The 22,500-nt window shown below is 38.8% G+C and overlaps 1 protein-coding gene across 2 annotated transcripts in view; it reads right to left on the reverse strand.

The window, feature by feature from the left end:
* Window positions 1-22,500, reverse strand: part of LOC135212616 (adenosine 3'-phospho 5'-phosphosulfate transporter 1-like) — a 212,434-nt gene that overhangs the window by 185,462 nt on the left and 4,472 nt on the right. Inside the window, exon 1 of one of the 2 annotated variants that reach the window (XM_064246194.1) lies at window positions 8,007-8,311. The exons of the other annotated variant lie outside the window; for it this stretch is intronic. Coding sequence (XP_064102264.1) covers window positions 8,007-8,008 — 2 coding nt within the window. The 5' untranslated portion in view covers window positions 8,009-8,311. Of the gene's footprint in view, window positions 1-8,006; window positions 8,312-22,500 lie in introns of those variants that run through there. 2 annotated transcript variants of the gene reach the window in all.

Here is a 22,500-nt window from a genome sequence, read left to right on the forward strand (position 1 = left end):
TTAATTAACGAGTTTCTTAAGATAGTTTTCCTATAAATCGTAAGAAAAACGCATCGGGAACGACAAATAATTTTCCCAGCCAACGGATTCCTTTCATCGACTGATTTATAGAGATTCCTGGAATTCTGATTGATATCAGTCCATTATAATCAATGAAGCTTAATTTTTCGGTAAATATCTTCTTTCGCCTCCTCAAACAGGATGTTCGATCCGTCCTTGGGAAGGCTCGTGTTGAACGATCAAACTTACGTGAAGTGTCACCTAAGAAGAAGAAGAGTTTCTCGGAATCTCCTGCCTCAGAAGAGAGCTTTCAGTAAATAGCTCGAGAGAGAAATTTAGGTTAAAATCATTTTGACGCTTTGCTCTCTCTCTCGAAAAATAATGCGGGATTGACAACTGTTAAAAAATTTACTTCAGGAAGGTGAACCACGAGAAAACTTATGTAGGCACATACTCGCACGAACACACGCGCGCTCACATACACAAACACACACAAGCATACATCGTGACAAGGTAAACCCACGAGAAGCGTTCAGATTACGACTCTGATATCTTGCCCCATAAAGGTCGGGTTAAAAATAACCTGGCCATTGTGAACTTTCGAAAGGTGAAAACAGAATTCACGCAACAGAACAGGAGAGATCCCGGTTCTTGTTCAGAAATGCCCAGCCGAGCGCTCGAAGAGGATAAGGGGCAGGAGTGGGCATCGAACAAACACACACACACACACACACACAGATCCCTTAGAAGGAACGAGAAGAAAGTGGGGGAAACGAGGCGTTGTTGCATTCGATGCAGAGAGTGAAAGTAAAAGCTAGTGGTTGTTGCATCAACATAATGGCGCGTTCAATGACGATGGAGCCATGGAGGTGGTTGGTTGGACGTGCTGGTAAGCGGGTTGGGAGGGAGGGGGGAGCGGGTGTTTACCGCAAAACTCCTATTGACTGTTTTGTTTCTGACGACTGTTTTTCGTTACTGACTCTGCGCATGCGCCCTGATTCGTTTCCACTCGTCGGCTGACCTAAGGTGTCGTTACGTGACAACAAACAGGTCCACGCCAGGTGTCCAATTTTCTCTCGCAAAGTCGTCCCTCCCACCCTGGGCGGACTTAAAGAGTAAGAACGTATTGACCCGTGATCTCTCTCTCTCTCTCTCTCCACTGCTCATGGTAGGTATTTAGACCCAAGGTCTTCTTGACTGACCCTTGACCCCTCTCCCGCCAGTCACTACATTTGCCACCAAATGTCTAGTTGAAAGCTGTTCATTTCATCCTGAAACTCGATTAACAACCAATTTCCTGTCCATTTATCTCACAAGTACAGTTTACCGACAATTCCACATCTTTCAAGACGAGTTCCTCGAAGATACAGGCGCGTCATGCACCAGCAATAATAGCACCATGCACCAAGGTCGGTCCTTCAGCCAACATCCGATGCGAGAAAAGAGGAAAAGGAGGATCGATCCAAGCGCACCATTTGGTTTCCCTTCACCACCTGTCATGGTTTCATTACCTCGAGGAGACAGGTGCATTGTTCCCGCCTCTCATATTCGTCGATTCGTTACAAATATTTTGTTTTCTTTTTTCCCCTCTTAAACCGCTTTAGAAAAAGGAATGAATTTCACGTGACATCCTGGTGAAATGAGCGCTGCCCTTTAGGACGTCTCAGAAATAATGGTAACGTATGATCTGTAGTTTCTCCTTCGGAATCATTTCGAAAACACTTGGTGGAGTTGAACTTACAACAATTTCATCGCACGACCATTCATTGACTTGAAGGTAGTTCCCTCTCCCTTCCTTTCTCTCAAGCTTTCTCTCTTCCCTTTCTTACAAAAATGAAACTCTAATGACCTCGTCGCCTGAGACGAATATAAGGTCTTATTATCATGATCCAGGAGATGAACCCTATTCATATGGAACAACCCCACAGGGGGGCCAACTGATTTGAAATTCAAGCTTCCAAAGAATATGGTGTTCATTTGAAAGAAGTAACACAGGATATTAGGAAATACAGAAAGAAGAGATCAGTTGTAAGGGAAATGAAAATATAAATTAACAAATTTATGAATAAATCGATAAATTAACAAATTTAAAAAGACAGTTGCTTGAAATTTTCAGGTCCCAACTACTGCTGCACAACATCGCCAAGGAGACTTCTAAAAGCGGGTGCTCTTCGTTCATACATATGGCGTATTCTCGGACATTTTAATTCTCTTTCAGAGAAAAAACTGTCCTCAAGCTACCGCTTTCATTTGATCTCGATGAAGGCAAACTGGACGTTCCTTCCTTTGATTTAAATTGTTTTCACAATAAATGCCTGCCTGCTTTTGCTCTTGTTCCTTTATTTCTGTCATGATACAGCTTCGTTACCCTCCTACAAACAAATCTGGTTGATTTCTATAGTATAAAAAGGAAATTATGTAAAATATAAACAAGTGATTGTTTCATATGGGTGGGTGAACCGTTCATAAAAGCATTCCTAAAAATAGTCGATAAGATACGTGTGAGTTGGAAGGTGGTGACGTCATTCAATACATGCGGTAAATTTATATTAACTATATAGATATATATATATATATATATATATAGTTATATTATATATATATTATAATAATATATATTCTAAGTTATGATTGCGGTTTTTAATAAATTGTTAATCATGTGCGTTTATTATTGAGCCATTACCTTAGAATAGCCAGTTTCTAGAGTTTTATCATCTTAAGATGGAATCTCGTCAAATCAAACGGTAGGCCATAATATGAAAACAACAAGCAAATTATCATACATTTGGTAACGAAGTCTGACTAAAACTTGAAATTTAAAGGTTCAAACTGCTAATTTGAGTTCAAATACGACCCATGTCTTGTAATGCCGTTTCACTTTATTGATAATCTTGAATGATGGTCTTTTTAATGATACTGTTGATACAAAAACTCTTAGTTGTGATAAAAAAAACCTATTTTGGCAAGATCAGGAATCAGTGACGTACGGCAACTGCAATCGGACGACCATGACGTCATTCATTAACATCCAGTAACCGAACGGGAAGTATATACGTGTCACATCGTGACTGGCTGGTTATCGTGATGCCGTTCATTAATTTTAGTATGGAATCTCCATTATCAAGCCGTTAGCAGTTGATTATATTTGCATTATTTGACTAGTTAATGTAAAAATGTCGCTGTTATATATATATAATATAGATAATATAATATATATATCTATATATATATATATATATATATATATATATATGTGTGTGTGTGTGTGTGTGTGTGTGTGTGTGTGTGTGTTTTATCGTTTCTTGGCGCTTCGGAAATCGAACAAATATCTTGATCATTAAATCACGTTGTTTGCATCTTGTTTGTCTTTGCAATACGAACTATGATAAATTCCTTTTTCACATAAAATGTTTGTTAGTAGACGCCAATGAAAATGACACCAAGTGACATTAAAATATTTAAGATTTAAGCTGACTTCCAACAATGGACCGAGGCACGGAATACGACAATCTCACCGCAGAACACCTCAGTCGTCTGTCTGAAAACACAAGTGAAAAATGCGCCGAAATTTCTTCGGCGCAATCGAGTTGTCTGCGCAACGTATAATGCTGTATGAAACTCTCAGCCACGACCCATGGAACTCTCAGCCGCGGCCCATGAGACTTTCAGTCACTGCCCGGTGGTGGCCTATACTGTTGGCACATATAGCGGTGCCTGACGCATGATCATGGCTGAATTTAACCTTAATTAAAATATAAACTATTGAGGCTAGTGGGCTGCAATTTGGTATGTTTGATGACTGGAAGTTGGATGATCAACAGACCGATTTGCAGCCCTCTAGCCTGCGTAGTTTTTAAGATTGTGGGCGGACAGACAAATAACTATCTCAATATTTTTTTTTTTTTTACAGACAACTAAAAGGACAATACAAAGCACGAAGCGACGACAGTAAGTCAAGCTAAAATTACCGCGAGAAGCCTTATACGGACCCAGCGTACAGGCAGAGGAGGTTAAGGTTAGCCTTCTAAAAAAAGACTCTGGGAGCGAAGATAGATTGACAAGTATGATTTTATAACAGGGCGATGTGAATTTACCGACTCATTCATGATGATCATTAGAGATCAAAAGATGACTGAACAAACATCAAATGACATCATAAAAGAAGTAACTTTTGGGCTTGTAAAGGCCAAATAACCACAATAAGGCAAAGCTGGACAGGGGATGACGTCTGTATTTCAATTCCCGATCAATTTCTGCTCAAAGGACAGAGACAATAGAAACTACGTCCTTCCGATTTCACGTATAGTGTTCAACAATGTTTCCTTAATTATTATTATTCCTACAAATTGATAATGAGAAATTCACATTTCTTCTACTGAACGTCATCGTCATCTAAACCTGATAGCTACAAACTTTCCTGTCTTGCAATCTTTCTGAATCGTTCAATGGTTAAAACACATTTGCGTTTAGACGGCTTATTTTCTGCAATTTCAGGTGTCAGAATGACCTAGAATGCTTACGCTAAGTTACTGCTGGGTTTCTTTTTTTTATTAGCTATGTGTTTTTTTCGGAAATTAGAAAAGTAAACAATACCAGGTCAACATTTTTAGAAAGTTCAGAATTCCTTATTTGAACCACATAGTCAAAAAGAGTCAATAACCTCAGCGTTAATATAGCGTTATAGATTTCGTAAAAAGTGGGAGAAAAATAATTTAATGTAGGCTGTCCAGCCAGGCACCCGCGTGAGTCACGCTGTAATAAAGTTACGTAAAGAACGAAGCTCCAAAGGTAGAAAAAAAAACCTGTTTTCGTTGTTGGCGATATATTCCTCCCCAGCCCCCTCACCCCGCCTCTCTCTCTCTTTCTAAAAAAAAAGTTACTTTTCATAAAAGAGAGAGAAAAACCGTTCCCAAGTCGGGTTAATTAGAAATGAGAAAAGATGTAAAACTTCGCGTGTACGTAGTATCTCTGAAGCGAAGCCAATTGGCAGCCCGTGGCAAGGTCTGGCTGTTTTGCCTGAAGCAAATTTTTAGTGAGTGTCCCATGACACGGAATCCTGACGATCCTCATCACCCATAAAAGAAGCGACTTTCACTATTTAAGATCACCACCTCGTTGCTTAGGTCATTCCTCAAGACCGCGCCTGCCTGGTGCTTGTTGCAGAACGGGCTGGGGGGGACTTCTTAGACCGAGTCAGGCACGTTAGACCGTTGACAGCGGAGTGTGGCTAATGAATAAAAGAACTCCCGTCTCCCGCCCGTTCTAGAGGATATATGATCCTCAGATGCACTGAAGTTTTTATCGCTGTTAAGAGAAATAACCAACACATAAATCTAAGTTTGTATTTTTTTCTTTTTGTCAAAGTTAAGAGTTGTAAAGCTGACACGGCTCTGTTTGTGCAGGCTAATCTTACTCGATTCTATTCGATAAGAATGTTTAGACTTGAATTTAATTGAGCTTTACGTGTACTGTTTTTGTTGCTAACAAATTTCATGGTTCCCCGTGCTTCTAAATATTAGGCTCTTGATATATGAACTTCATCTCTATCATCATTATACGTCTGTATTCTCCTTATCAGCCCGTTTTGGGGAAATCATTTACTTAACTGAATCTCATATTCTTTTACACCCTCCCTTCAATCGAGCTTAGGAAAACCTTGTGAACGTTCGGTAATTTAACCCAGATAGCTGGTTAAACTCACTAAACATAACAGTAGTATTAATTCACTGAGCTAAGGAAAGAAGTCCTCCTCAGCACGAGAACCAGGACAAAACTTCCCAAGCTTTATTCGGGTGAAATCATCATTCTCCTATTTCCGCTGCTCGGCGTGTGGTTTCCTTACTTCTTAATTTGAAGTTCAATAAAGTCTTATCAATTTCATCTTCTTTTGTAAATTCCACCTTGGAGGATATGGTTTCGATTCAGTTTATTTGACAGCAGAATTACGCAAAGTTGTGCGCAGATGTTCACGAAATTTTTTTACCAAAGATGAGCCTAATGTCTGGCAACAAGTATTAGGTTTTGAGGCGAACGAACTATTTTGCGGGGGTGGTTCCTAAGAAACCGAAATGTTACGCAGCATTACCGTAGATTTTGGTGATGATATTTTACCAATGCTTCTGCCAAGAAGTCTGATCTGTCTCCTCTTAAGCTGTGAGATTTTCTTTAAATCCCTCCAACTTACCGTTTCTGGCCGCTGAAAACATGTGTCCCATGACGTTCGCAGAGGTATGCGATCCTAGAATGCCTTTTTATCTACTTGTTCCTATATTCTTTTATGGGCCAAGTCTGTTGTTTCTTAGCGAGTTGGGCGAAATTTTCTCTCAGCCTCTCTCTTTCCTTCAAATTTGGGCAAGGTTAGTGAATTATATCGCTTATCTCATCGGCCTGTGCATGAAAAAATCTTATATTTTAGTGCTTCTTGTTGGATACGAACATCCAATTTTCACGTTGTCTAATTCTGTACAGTATAGGACATTCAACCTACTCCTGTCCCAGTAGTTTTCTCGAAGAGCAAGAGCCCGTGCTGGTACAAGGTTACAATACTCTGGCAAGTGACAACAGCTGCTTCTAGATGAGTCATGCCCCATTCAGTTCTATGTGTAACCAGCAAGTGAGGTCAATATCCGCACAGTACCACTCATATGAGCAGCCATGATACACCAGTGCTCCCGTTTCACTTGTGAGAGTACTTCGTGTGTACGTTAAAGGCCATAATATAAGACGAGCGTAACTCATAAATGGAGCTTCCCTTCAATGCCTATTATTTGCCGCTACGTGTCAACCGTTGATAACAAATTAACATACATAAATTACCCTAATCATTATTAGTGAACCAGTTCGCGATTACACTTTTTGTGCACAGTACGATAATGTAATAACATATACATGATGTCTTTTTGTTCATAACCTCAGAAAACGAAAGTTAAAACTCAGATTATAACGTTTACATACTAACATGAATGTCAGTATCTTAGCCCTTTCAGAATTCCGTTTGTAAAAGTGCCGTCATCCAGCCAGTAGGCGGCTTGTCTCTTTACTTCCCTTATATATTTAAGCAGTATGAAGGTAGAATGTTCCGAAGTTCAGCACTGTACATAGCGTCCCTAAGATAGGATCTGTCGTCTCGACCACCTCTTAAGGCCCCCCATACCCTGAACGATTGAACGGCAATCTGAACTATTGTCGTTATCGACCCACACTCACACTATGAACGACCTCCGCACCGATTTCAATCTGAACAAAGATTTTGTCTTGAGAAGACATGGCATCATCTCTAGAAGAGATGCGCGCGACAACGTTATATCGCCAGACAAACCCATATATTGAGCGATCTGTGTATGACAGACTAAGTCGCAAGCCAGCAACCTGGTCGTAATAGATTCCCGCTGAGATCGTTCAGACAAGAATCTCCGCCCACTTTTTCATTCAGACAAGCCCATACACAGTGTTTTTGCGAACGACACAGACTGTTATTCAGACAGTCGTTCAGTGTCTGGGGGCCTTTATATGTCACCATAATTACGGTGAAGAAGGTAATAGGCCTAGCAACTTTCTTTCTAACAAAGGTTTCTTGCAACCTTCTCCACAGGGAAATGGTGTATAGTGGTTAAAAAGTGACATATTCATAAATATGTATAATAACCGGTAAATATGCATAAATATAATTTAAATTCAACGGCTACAAAGGTTACGTTAGGTTAGTTACGTAATGTATGGCTAGATATGGTTCGGACACACTAAACGTTGTCATTTAGGCATATATGCTTAGTAACAAAGGTTACTTAAGTTAGGCTTGGTCAGATGGAGTTGGGATAGGTTAGGTTTCATCACGTTTAATGCATATACTGTTATTTGGCCATATTTATCAGTAATCACTTATTGCTAGTTTATAAAGTTTACGCGGACATCAGACTATCATAATAAAATCTGCTAAATACGTTTAACACAAGTGCTAATTATTCAAGTAGTTTAAACTGTACCACAATCTGTAATTTCCTACTTACATAAAAAGTCGAATAAGCTATGTGATTCATGAATCCTGGAATTTGCTGGGAGCCGAAAATTTTGCTCATGAATCTACGTTATTGTCCTCGAACATGTTCCCGCTACGATAACATTCCTTTTCCACCGTATCATTCTATTGTTATTAATATATCCCATCGAGTGAGGATGAATATCTTCTGTCAAGTACGCACTATATCACTAGATAAACAAAATTAATCCTTTCCTTTAACAAAATAAAATTCTAATTTTCACAGGAACAATAACACAGGCTGATCGTAGCCTAGTAAGTCGCCGAACAAACACTAGGCCAATTTAATCTAACAACAACAAACTTGAGCTCCGAGTGGAATGGTAGTTCAAATTTCCACACCGTATCGAAGCGGTGGCAGTTGAGCCACCGAAGGAGATTAGATTTCAATTTTGTCTCATAATTCCCTGAACTTGTCAGTATCAGATTTTGTGCTGGAAAAGTGATGACACAATATAAGTATTTTACTTGCGGCTGCCTGGAATATATGACGTCAACTTTTATTTGATCATCGTACCGTTTAATCTATAGAAAATGCCACATAATTCTCATTTAGCATGATGTATATACAGTATTACTGAGCTTTGCAAATAGTCAGTTATTGTCAAATTACAAACGCCTCAGTGACGTGGTCGGTATGGTGTTGGCGTGCCACCTCGGTGTGAGATGTGTATTCCTGGTGATAGAAGTTCACTCTCGACGTTGTTCGGAAGCCACGTAAAGCCGTTGGTACCGTTGCTGAATAACCACTGGTTCCATACAACGTAAAAACACCATACAAACAAACAGACTGTCGACTTATAATTACACACGAACAGGATTTTGTATATGCATCGTATATGCTCTTTTATAGTGTGACTTATAAAAGGATATGAAACTACTCGATGCTCATTTCATATGACAAAGTTTAGAACATATTCTCTGGGCCTTTTGCATGGCAATTCACGGCAGAAATTCAAAACATTCCTTTAGATATGATGTCATATGTATGATTTATTACATTAATGTATTGTACACTAAATATCTTAGTCTAATGAAAAACTGAATTTTCATCATATGAATTCTTATCCATAAGTCTAAGAGTCAGATTAAAACAATATCTTGTGTCTGTACTCTGCAAAGTAATGGACATTTGTAAATGACACAGTTCTTGAATAAAGTAACTACCGTTCAGGCAATGTAAAATATCTCTAGATTACAAAGGCTGTCTCAGGAGTTAGAGAATCGAGGTCAGGGTCATCGGTGACCAATTTTTGGCACAGTGCGTGTTCACCAGCCTTATAAAGCAAACTTTACCTCAGACAGGCACACCGAGAAGAGAGAGTATAAATTATTGATCTTACTCGTAAAACATACCTTTTATTTCATCTTACTTGTAGGGCATACATTCCTCTCTCTCTCTCTCTTTTAATGAAACGGAGTAATGTACGTAGTTTACCGTCAGGCAAATATAGTAACTATCGGTCTATATATATGCCTGGGGGCGTGCATGCTATAGGCCTATGTGTAATGATCGTTGAAGGCGACTCATTCGCTGACTGATAATAGCGTGGAAACTGAACTATGGAACCAGGTGGTGACGGTAATTCATACGGTGGGCCGGAGTGGGGAGGGGGTACATGGGCCATTGACTCCACCCACCCCACTCCCCACATTGACAATATATAATTGTATTGTTTTTTATGGAATTAATATGAATCAGGTGATTTTGTTTGAATAATTATATATATCACTACATATTTAAAAACTTGTTTTCGCTTCAGAGGTTTGTTTAGGCTATATGATGATTTCTCGGTGTCCTGAAGATTATTGTATTAAGAATTAATCGCATGAGTTAATTGTTGAAATTTAAAGGTTCAGTTATGGGTTGGCAAGTACTAGTAACGGTCAGGAGATAAGAAACTCGCTTACACGGAATCGTATAATATAGCTAACGCCCTGTCATCGGCTTGTTTGTTACACTTTAGTTGTCTTTTTTGGAATTTACACGTTTTAGGATGATATTCCGACTAGGTTTCTAGGGGAGTCCTGTAGCGTTTCTCTCTCTTTTAAATTTAGTTAAAACTGGTAGCAATAACGTTTACCCTTTAACTGTCCTTTTTGCAAGAGATTTCCGGGTTTATTAATCTGGTTTTCATCAAGCAAAAGTATGTGACAATAAATTAGCATTTAAATATCTAAGAAAATCATACAGACTATCTAAAGTATCGTTGGCAAGGTCATCATGCTTATCGTAAGCATTATATATATTGCTTGATATCCTCTCTCTCTCTCGCAAGGAATGAATCATTTAACTACGCCATGAAGTTCAAATGACGATGAATCAGCGTTTACCCCCATTGACTCGACTCTCATTGATTCCAACGGAAGTAGACATTTACAGAATTCGGGAAGTGTTTTTGTTTGAAAATGACTTCACCGCAGGTTCTGAGAATACCCCTTTCAGCTTCATATATACGGTAATACACCGATAAATGACCAAAAATGGAGGTCAAGACGCTCGGAAAGCCGTCATTGGTTACGCTCTGGATCCTGGTTACGCCACACTCCGCAACCAGCAGGAGTGAACGAGTAAAAAAGAAAAAAAATGGGGTGGGGGGAGAGAGGAAAAAAATGCGGGTCCTCCTTCCTGTTATGGCCAACAGGATACGAAAAACGACAAAAACAGAGGAAAGACTTTTCGAGTCTCATGAATATCCAGATCACGTTAGACTCAGTGGGGTCGAAGTGATTGGGGTGACCGCTGATTCATCCATATTTGGGCTTCAGTCTCACAAATGATTCATTTCTTCCGAGAGAGAGAGAGAGAGAGAGAGACTCTTTGGCCTACTAATGGGACAAGTGCGCCACGTGAAAATAGCTGATTGCGTGAGGACAATCAAGTTCCGTGCGGCACGCCATGAATTGTGATCATTATTCAGTCCTGTCAAGTTAGTAAGAAATCGTACAAGCCTCAAGCGATATCTGTCCCAATCTGTACCCTGAAATCTAACAGGGGACAGTGCACGTATAATGTCTGTTGTTTCTTGAGAACATCATTCAGAGAGAGAGAAAAAAAAAACTGTCGCCGAATTTTTTTGTATTGTAATCTTCTTACTGTCTTCATGAGCCTTCACCAGTTTTTTCTGTTTTGTGTCGTCCTTTCGTCTATCCTTTGCTTCTCATCCCCAGCCTTTCTTTTCTACCACTCACCGAAAGGTTCATTGCATAATTTGTTTTGGCAAATGTTTTACGGACGGATGCCCTTCCTGACTCCAACCCTTGGGAAAAACACAGAATAACAAATAATAGCTTCTATGAGGAGGCGAGTTCATTTGCAACTAAGAGTCTCGACGAAACCACGAAAAATCACTCCCCAAGCTGAAAAAAAATATACCTGAATACTTATATACGATATATAGTACATATCAACCTATAACTTCTTCCTCAGCCTGTACAAAATGTCGTTTGTCATTTGATTTTCAGGGAAACCAAATACAGCCAGCCGTAATTTTGTGGGCGGGATAATGATGGGTTTCTAGCAAGAGCAGATGTAGGTGCAAGTAGAACAATAGAGTTTTGACAGGAGTGTAGGCTGTCTGATGAAATCAAAAGTCGAACAGACCCGAGAACGAGTTAGAGAGCGTCTGCAAGAAGTTGAGATTTGAACAGGCCATTCTTCTTCTTTATTTTAGTAGGAGATCTGGCTTCTTTTACTAGAGCCAATGTACTCCCCTGCAAAATCACATCAGAAATACAAAGATTAGTCATGCTAACTTTTATTTGTGGAGAAAAATGAGTTTGTTAATATCGTGTGTGTTAGCAGTGAAGGTATGGGATGAATCACGAGTTTATCTAAACCACACGAGGCTCATTCCGAATTCGTTCGAACAATATCCATGCTCCCCTTCCATTGATATTGTTTATCATTTTTATACAAAGCACTTTACTCTAATAGCTGCAAAATAACCTCTTATGTTTTTAAATTATCAGTTAATTTTAGCAGGAGCTACGCTATGTTGATATGCTTTATTAAATGTTGGCATCTGATTAAATGTTGGTTTTCCTGATCAAATGATACCAGGTGAAACGATTGCCATGAGTTAAGTTGTATTTAGACATTAAATCAGTAACTTAACCTTCTTAATCATTCACCCGAAACTTGTGTTGTGAAAAAAAAAATCCTGTCTATACTTCTCCTTCGTTCGAAAGATTACAAATTAAAAATAGTATTAGTTTATATATATATATATATATATATATATATATATATATATATGTGTGTGTGTGTGTGTATATATAAAATTATATATGAGCTGGTATCAATAAACAACAACTGTTCCTATTATCTTATATAATAAAGTCCCAAACAGCATGAGATTATCAATGTCACATAGTGATGATTGTTTAAAAAAATAATTCAGGCCATTGTGCTCTGAGAGGTGAAAAAATCATACGAACGCCATATCTGAAAAGGAAGGATAACAAGATGGGAGTTTATATGCCTTTATTTCATTTGATGTATCGTTAGGAGCAATGCCCAAGAGGTAACTATAGACTTTGGTATACGTCAGAGTACAATAAAAAACAGTACATGCATTATGAGTCCGTTTCTCTGGACTGAGAAATAGTGCCAACGGCTTCAGTGCTACCGTGATCCGCTGACGTGCAGTACTTTCCGTTTTCCATCCAATGTGGCGGCATAAATGTAACAGTCACGCAACTCGAGGACGCGGTGACGTCAATGCATCCCCTCAACAAATGCTTCATTTGAATGGTTTTGGACTATACATTGTTATCCAGTTCTTTATTATCAATTTACTTCCAAAATCAATCAGACGCGTTTTAGAATTATATGACCACATTTACCCCCCGAAACGTGCCGTACTCAGGGAGCACTTTGCATCTTCCCTCCTCTGTGCTGCTTCTGTTGAATATGGCATCTGTTACGACCTGTTCAGTCTCTAATTCAAACGCTTGAACAATTTGTACAGTGGCAACACCCGCAAAAAAAATAGAATACACGTAGTAGTCTCACGGTTAATACAAGTTATGAATAATGCTTTTCATACCGACTAGAATATTTACTGATAGTAGGAGATAAATAAAATGTTGGAAGGTAGTGATAGTACAAGTGAATTCCCAGGTAACGTCTAATATACCCACAAAGTAAAAATGTAGTATATTACAAGGATATTAAAACATACCAAACCATTATATCCTTCAAGTATAAAAAGAAAATGTCGTTTTTCTTAAAACAAGAATTCTAAAGCTGGTACTTTTTCTGTCCTTTTGTTTGCAGGGTGGGGGGCGGGGCGAGGCTGGAGTTATTGTTTTTAAATGTACATTTTAGGCTGCTGATTTAAATGTATAGTTGTTATTTAAAAAAAAAAAAAGGAAATTGATACTGGTTCAGACAAGAAAAAATGTATTTCTACGTAATATAAATCAATGCTTAAAAATTTTTTTCATTCTTCTAGCGTAGTTTGTTTTGTTATTCTTCCTGAATCAAAATAAAATTCTCGTTCTTGGCTATAGCCACACAGACACGAACCAATTTTTGTCAGACTGTCCGACGACGCGATCGAAAAGTCGTCTGCGGACCGAAGCGAACGGCACCAAAGTTCAGTCGATATTTGGCTCGTCAGTCAACGCGTCTCCGAGGCTGGCATTTGGTCACGTGGTCAGGAAGTATGAATATCGTGAATAGATAGCTCAGTCACACACATACACACTTTGACTGCCGCATTTATACTTTCATTGTATGCAATAAGACTGCCACAGCATTAGCCACTTCCTACACCCACCCTCAGAGGGTTCATTAGCAAGACGCATGACCCCACCAACTGGTATCTCCCCTCATTCTCTTGCCTCCAAGATATATTAGGGCGACTCCTTTCCAATACCTCTTTTACGATTGTATCCAACCTGTTATTATACTTTCTTTCCACATGGCCAAACCATTGCAAGAAAATGATCCACCTCTTCACCCACACGACCCTTTTCACATCTAAGTCTCTGCACATTATTTTTGCGTCTTACTTCTCACAAATTCCCTTTGGTTTCATCTTAGCTTTTTTCAAACTTCTTAACTTTACCTTACTCCAGTTTTGACTGATCATTTTAGAGCAAGTATTTCATGCGAGTTCTATAAAAGCGCCGAAGTATGAATCAGTGATCTCAGTAAGCTAATGAAGAATCATAACTTATTAGTATAGCCTATCTTCAGTAGAATGTTGCACGGCACATATCCTTTGCGAAAATACATATACCACTTCTGTTTAGTTACATTCGGGGAGAATTTAGACAGGATTTAGTCAGTGCCAACATATTCCTGTAATAGAGAACGCATAGGATACATGGCGGGTAATTAAAGTGAATGCAAAATTTATACATGACCTCGGGTTCCCATCAGTAAGTTGCTTCGATGTGACTTAGAGTTGCTTTTCATTAAGAAAATTCCTGTCTGTCATAACTTCATAAGACTCAGTTGTTTGTGTGTGTGTGTGTGTGCCCTTCCCGGGGAAAACGACACTTATCGTATCCTTCCGTTTTGTCACTTTGACTTTAAAATGAGAATGAGACTGACATCACGTAGTACCTCAGTTCCTACTTGATTGTTGACCTTATCTTCGCTTATCTTTTTCTCCAAATCTATGATTAGTAGCTTATTGCAATTAATTTCTAAAACTTATCATGAGAAACATTATTTATTAAACTGGACTTAAAGTTTCATGCTTCACGGAGCTTCTGAACGTTCATCATGAACTTTATCATTGTGTTGCTCTCTCTCTCTCTCTCTCTCTCTCTCTCTCTCTCTCGTCTCTCTCTACTCTCTCTCTCTCTCTCTCTCTCTCTTGAAAGAATGTGTCTTTTAGACTGTCGAGTGTGTAGCTGTAGAAGTAAGTACTCGACACTCGACAAGCAATCTCCAGAATGACCTATAGGTCCCAGTGCCTGCATCTTTGGCCTAAACTCTATATTCAGTCCAATTCCTTGTTTAGATAATATAATTACCTACACATTTAGTAAGAGGACAAAATAAAGTCATATCGTATACCTTTTGGCTAATAAGCCCTCTTTTGAGATTTCTACTGATACCTGTCATGCCATTCCGAGCCACGTCTTACGTAACTTTAATTTCTATTTACTCAGGTGACATTTACAAAAAAATCCACAACCGTGAGCCTTGGGATGGAGATGATACAGATGGGCGTTGTCTATTTTTTATTCTTTGTTATTTTCTTTAATTCTTCGTTTTGCATTTTTTTTTTGGGGGGGGGCAGCGGTTGTTGACGGGTGGTAATCAAAAGAGATTAAGTAATATGTATTACTTGCTGCTGGAGTAGACGCAACCCAACTTTTTCGCAAGAGGCCTACCTTATCCTAGTAATTGCGAGCGACGTCAGTGTCTAAGGCGAACCCCACCAAATTGCAGGTGATATTCACTTGTAGGTCTCTGGCTTAAAAAAATCAATCAACTATAAAAGAGGCCCTAGTCAAGGGTTGAAGAAACCTAAGACCCTGGTATCGATTTAACCCAGAGTTTGGCCAACGCACGTCAAGATCTTTCTCCGAGCTATTTTTGAAATCTAGACCAATGATCTATGGACAACGTGAAAGTAGAATACGTTAGACTACGCCAGCATGAACCGGACTGTGATAAATTAGATGTTCCCAAGCGCAAAGTAACGGTTCACTTTTACCTAACATGGGATTACGAAGACTTACTGTATCGCGAAGCACTCTTGAAAAGGAAAGTACCTCAAGATTTCTGTGACTCATAGCTGGGGGTGATGGAGGGTCAGTGCTCAGTGGTGGGGGTTTTCCGGCTGGGTGGGAGGTGGGCGTGTGTGTGCAGGAGGGGTAAGCAGGACGGAGGAGCAGGAGCATTAACTGATATACGTACTTGCATCTTATCGCCGTTAGTCTATCACCGTATCACGCTCGACACATGTCTGTGTACACATCCAACTCGCTAGGAGTCGCCACTTGTGCATAAGAAATACGCAGTCATTAAAAACTCCAGTTCTCTCTCTCTCTCTCCTCTAGAGAACCAGGAATTGTAGGTTTGGGTAATCATATAAATTCTTCACCCCATTAATTTTAATGAACGCCACGGCCAAAGAAGCGAAAGGTTTTCACCTGCAAAACGAAATTGACGAATCTTTTCTCCAGTTATCGTCACCGAGCTAAAGTATATTTCCAATGATACAAATCCTATTTCCTAGAGAGAGAGAGAGAGAGAGAGAGAGAGAGAGAGAGAGAGAGAGAGAGAGGTAGCTCCATTCGTAATAGGATGGATACAAAAATTTTTAACAAACAGTAGAAAACACATCAGTCTACATTTCCATCTCTGAATAGAAGCAAAAAGAAAGACAAAAAAAAAAAACTCCCAGACTCCCAATCACCCAAAAAGACGCAGAATGAGAGTTAAGAGGGTTTGTTCTCTCTCTCTCTCTCTCTCTCTCTCTCTCTCTCCTCTCTCTCTCTCCATAGATCATAGAACATCAATGTGAAGAGGGTCGGTGAGGAATTTCTTCATCCCACTAGGTGGAACTGTTCCATTTTATTTAAGATTCTTTAAAACTTTAAGTTGTAATCTTAGCAAGTTCTGCTTAGTATGGGAGTTTTCCTCTAGTGAGGGTTGGCTTTACGGGAAAAAACAAGTAATAGTCACTAACACATTCCTACTTTAACGGCCGATTCTAGAATGAATCTTCTGTGCGTGAAAACTCCTATAGTGTGAACCGCCAAAGGCTCATCTGGTGCAACGAAAAAGCGAAACCTGTTTGGCTTTAACAGAAACGCCGCGTGTAGTAATCTGTTTTCGTTGCAAAAACGGATGTGGTTTATCAGCGAACCAACGCTGTACTCCTACAACATCACAACAGACCGATGTACAATGCCTTACAATGGAACACTGGCTATAAAAAATTATTATATCTCTGTATGTGTCTTACACGAGATCGCCATCCATAGGAATGTCTACAGGCTGTAAACTAGATTTGTGTGCAAGTGTGCGTGGCCACTTGAGATCGTGTGTATGTGTGTATCTGTTTGTGTGTTCGTGTGTATAACCCTTCAGTTGATGGCCTCAAAACTGACCAGGATGAGTCATAAGAGAGAGAGAGAGAGAGAGAGAGAGAGAGAGAGAGAGAGAGAGAGAGAGAGAGACTCGCAGTCTTTTAGGACACATCCTGTGGATTATCGTAATCATTATAGCATATGGCGCGTCAACAAACCCTGTAGAAAATTATTCTCACTGACAGTACCAAAAGGTGCTCTCTCTCTCTCTCTCTCTCTCTCTCTCTCTCTCTCTCTCTCTCTCTCTCTCTCTCTCTCTCTCTGCTTCTTTGAGAAGGGGGTTGGGATGTGGTCTGTTGTATGTGAGTACATGCATATGTGCATGTATGTGGTGACTCAAAAAGAACAGATGCTGAGCAAACTAAAGTTAATATTATATTTAGGTTTAATAAAGAAATAGCTATCCTGCCAGTCTCGCACACATGCATAGCGAGTAATCACTGTCAAGGAATAAGATTTAGCAAACGCCAATTACCAAGAAATTTAGACCAAGGCTAGTACATCGCTGTCCTAACGCGGTTGCACTTGAGCACTGGTAGAGACCCGAGTATTACTTTGCTAATATATATATATATATATATATATATATATATATATATATATATATATATATATAATATATGTTATATATTATTATTATAATATATATATATATATATATTTATACATATATCATATGATGCAGAAACTAATAATATTACAACCCAATGGTTAAAGTTCATTGATGTTCAACATCACTATATATATAGACTTATAAGGACTACTTTGATAAGAACTCCCAGCACCTCCCAATGTCGAAGTCATTACGTTTTAAGTCGTACGGGTGTTACATTCCTGGAAGATTACAAGGTCCTCGTGAATGGATTCTGAAGTAATCACGTGCCTTTAAAAGATATTTTCTAGGATTTTTGGTCCGGAAAAGGCATTAAGGTTTAAATCAACAAATGCCCCTCCTTACTACTCAACTGATCTTTCGTGACGTGGTGTTGATAACTGGAATCAACCCAAGCGCAAATGTGTTATATTGTTCTCATTTCAGTGATAGCCTGTTACATCTGTTGTTCATTGTTTTCGTACATTTCACTGTTATGATTGTATTTCACATAATATTCTATCTAATGTTGCCCATGGAATAAAATATTCTATTTCTAAACCCCCATCTTTGATCAAATTCTAACGAATAGTTCTACACCTGTCGTTCAACAGATCGCTCCTCAGCAAATTATTTTTTCTTAACGTCGAGATATGAAAGATTTCTCTAATCTTAACTCAATACAGATTGCTATGTTCGGGTCTGAAGAATTTTTTATCCATTATTTCATTTATAAATTTTACTAACAAAGAAGCCATTTGAAACAACAACATTCATCTTTCTAAAACATAGAAAAACTTGAGCCTGTTGCTTTATTAACGTCTAACAGAGTAGCAGCAGAGAAATTTATCATAGTTTATTAACAAATTATTCACGAGAGTTCAAAGGTGATACGTATCTTAATGAAGCAATAGTATCATAGGCAATGTGGGGTTGGTAAATAATCAGAGACAGGAAGTGACGTCAGGAGATTACCCGGGAACAATCAGTGGCCGGTTTTCGAAGACTGAGTTTTCCCTGAAAACTTTACGTCTTGCATGCCTTCTGGCTCCGCCAACTCCATGTTCAACATGTTTCATGATTCGAGGAGAAAGAGGTTTTCAAACCTTTTTTTCTCAACAAAGGCTAATAAATGTCAATTGAAGGCTATAGTTATTAAGACTACAGTAGATTTTAGTATTCGTACAGTTAGTTAAGGCTGTATTTTCATTGGCATTAAAATTATCTGCTATTGCATTGTGTTCGTCCCTATAGGCCGTGATAGCACTAATTTGTATATTTTTTATTCTTTCATGGCTCTTAATATTCAGTTACTTGCTTGTTTGTTTAACATTATTCAGCTTTCCAGAGAATATGAATGTAATGGTTTGCTGAATTTCGTAGTAGGCTTACGGATAGCAGCTATGTTTGAAGATGAATTAATATTTCGCTTGAATTCAGTACCCGGAAGTTGTAACGACGAAGAATTACATTGGGATGTAAATTAATTAGACATTTAAAGATATCAATTTGTAATGCTGGCTATCCCTCATAAATATTGATGATGATTATATCCTCAGTAACCGATATAATAAAAAAAAAAGATGAATTGGTTGTCTTGACAGAAGCGAGTTGAACCTCTCGAAGTTGTTTGTATCCATTGAACTATAAACATGGTAAAGGTGTACTTCAATGAACGTACTCGTATGAATTAGATTCCGGTCTGGGTCGCCTGGAAGTGGGAGAGAAGTATAGGTACTTCCCTTTGAGGTACATTTGTAACGCAACATTTCTCCCGTGTAGAAGGTATGGAACTAGTATTAGTTATTATACTCGTTGCCATGAAATTAGCTCTAAGTTTCCGTTTTTTCTGCTAAGAGCCAAGGATAAGCTCCCACATGTTATGCACGCAGCACACCTGCAGTTGCAATCTTAACATCCTGAGTATAATAAGAAAATATGCAATATTTTATCCGTAATTTGTTATGAAAATACCATATCTTTGTATGGTTAAAGGCCACTCGCGTTTTGAATATTGCTAGGCTAACAGTGCTTTGTAAAAGTTATCCAAAACCAGAATACGGTAGGGCTAGGCCTACTATAACGTAGGCTATACGCGCTGCATGCCGTTGTCCGAAATAAACTTTTGCATTACTGGGAGCAAGTGATAGAAAACAAATATTGCCGTAACACTGTAACCCACAGAATTTAAGGATTTGTAAACAATGGGAAGGATTACAGAAACTACCGACGGTATACCTAAACCAACTGCATGCCAACATTTTCTGGGTTGTATTTAGCCTAAGTGTCAAAACAAGCTGATTGATGTTGAAAACAAGGATATCGTGAAATAAACTTTACAGGAAATAGATTGAGTGAAAAATTATAATTTTACCTGAAATTTATAATGTAGTCTGATGAGATGATGATGTTTAAGATATGTTCGGACCGCACCTGTGGCAACTTGGTACCAGAAGTGATATAAGAACCAGATCTACTTAGAGATGCGTGGAAGTGAAAATGCGGAAAAACCATGAATGGCAGAATTTCAAGAAGGCCCTAATATTCAAGAAACATGAACAATAATGCAATTCTAAAAAGATTCAGATCCAGTGCAAGCAACGTTCGCAAACACTTTACGAGAAAGGAGATAATAAACATTATATTTCACCGACATGCATTTACGTATACATACCCAGGCATTCCCTTGAGAGAGAGAGAGAGAGAGAGAGAGAGAGAGAGAGAGAGAGAGAGAGAGAGAGAGAGAGAGAGAGAGAGAGAATTTGCTCTTGCTATGGAAAGACATAGTGCATAATATCTTCAGTTTAAAAACGTACGTTATGCTGTTCAAAATGTATCCGATATATTACGCTGTTGCAAATACTCTCCACTTTTGTGCGGAGGGAAGTGGAGGAGCTGGGACTAACCTCTCTCTACATTCGTAGTTAAAGGTATGAACTGGTAATCACTTGCCCCCTCCATAATCTATCGATTAGGTACCGAAAACTCCAAGAGCCTATGGTTTGACAGTGGATCATCCCCTGTTCTGTAAAGTGGTCAGGTAGGATTCGCATTCTGGCTTAAAGGCAGCGATCCACCGTACTACTCATTTGAATCACGAGATTTTTTCACACACTTATAAAGTGCGTTTTACTTATTTTTATAGAAATAGGCCTAAGTGGTATGTACCATTAAGGGATGTATACTGAGTGTACTCTGTCTTATCTTGATGCTTATTGTTAATTGTATTCAAGGTTCTAGACTTGTTGCTGTTACGATATATGTACTTTTGTTTATCATTAAGGTGACCGGGAGATCTGCTGACCGTAGTCTTTTTCAATTACATTACTAGTACTCCGTCTGTAATTCGGCACCATTTTACCTCTCTCTCTCTCTCTCTCTCTCTCTCGTGATTTTAATATCTAGTATCCTTATCCTGTGAGATGTGTTAATTTCGAGTTTTGTCAGTTCCAACTGCTGTATGATCTCACATAATATTGCTAGCAAGACACACCGGTGTCGGTAAATATCCGTAGCATATTTGTGAAAGTTTCAGCGAAATGTGTTGTCTTCGTATGTATGTGGTGGAATATTTCAAACAAAAACAATAAATGTCTCTATAAACTAAACGTTATTGATATTGACAGAGGTGAGAATATTTCCTGACCTTTCGAAAAGTAACTGCGAGTTTGACAACTCAGTTGATTACGTCATTTTGGAGCTGATTGGAGTGTTTCCTTTTCCTATCATTAGCCGACAACCATTTCGTCTTAACCAAGAGTAGTAATGCTTTCATAGGAATCGTTTTCTTGAGCAATTTTTCCTTGAAATGGAGCCACAGTGGTCTTTTTTTTTCCCCTGACAGAAGAAGCAGCAAACAAAAACCTGCATCTTGCACGTACACCTTTAGTTCGATGCAAAGCACTTGACTAAAGATTGCTCATCCGCATTGCTGGTTTGGTAATAAAGTCACCAAGACTCTAACCAGTGTTTCACTGTGCTCATAACACAGTATCCATTGAATAGACAACATTTTGGAATTCAGTTGAAATTTGCTGTCTACTGTCTCAAGAACACAGACCCACACCGGGTCGATATAATGCATAGAAAGAATCCCATTTAATTAACACTTACCGGACGACCCGTCTTTGGGCACCCTTCATATCTAAGGTCATCTTAATCTAAACCAACTAACTTAGTTCCTGATGGCTTGTCGACCTTTGCCCCATTATGAGAGTTCAATTTCCTTGACAGTGGGGCACATGCCCACTCAGTCACGGCCACCGGGATTCAGTGTCCCGCTGCAGAAGGCGTTGTATTTCTTTTAGTCTAGATACGTGAATGGGATTATTATTTTTTTAATGTTTTTTTTCCTTTTCTTTGATGCTGATCATATTCAAATAAATGTGAACAAAATCATTTTCCTTCTTTTTTTTTATAAAAAGCACTTTATGTTAGTATTCCCCTTAGAGAATTTTGAAACGAAGTTGAAAGGAAAAACTTGCGCCCGGGCTGGCATAAAGGTAGTTTGATGAAAAAAGAAAATCCGTCCTTTTATGATCAATCCTCAGTTTCTGTGAATTTTAATGCACTGACCTTCAATTAAAAGAAAACAGAGAGAGATAGAGAGAAATTACCACCTGAAGCCATAAGCCTAATGTGCTCTCTCTCTCTCTCTCTCATTAGCACTAAGCCTTCTACAGCAGTTGCTTTCTGGTGTAAGGTGTATTCCTTTAATTTCCATCGTCTTATTTCATTATCTAGTTCCCGCCCACCTGGCTGTAAAATTCCTTAATTTAACCCCTTGTTTTCACTTTCTGCAAATACA

The sequence above is a fragment of the Macrobrachium nipponense genome, chromosome 41 (assembly GCF_015104395.2).
Source record: "Macrobrachium nipponense isolate FS-2020 chromosome 41, ASM1510439v2, whole genome shotgun sequence".
In the NCBI taxonomy this organism is placed as follows: domain Eukaryota; kingdom Metazoa; phylum Arthropoda; class Malacostraca; order Decapoda; family Palaemonidae; genus Macrobrachium; species Macrobrachium nipponense.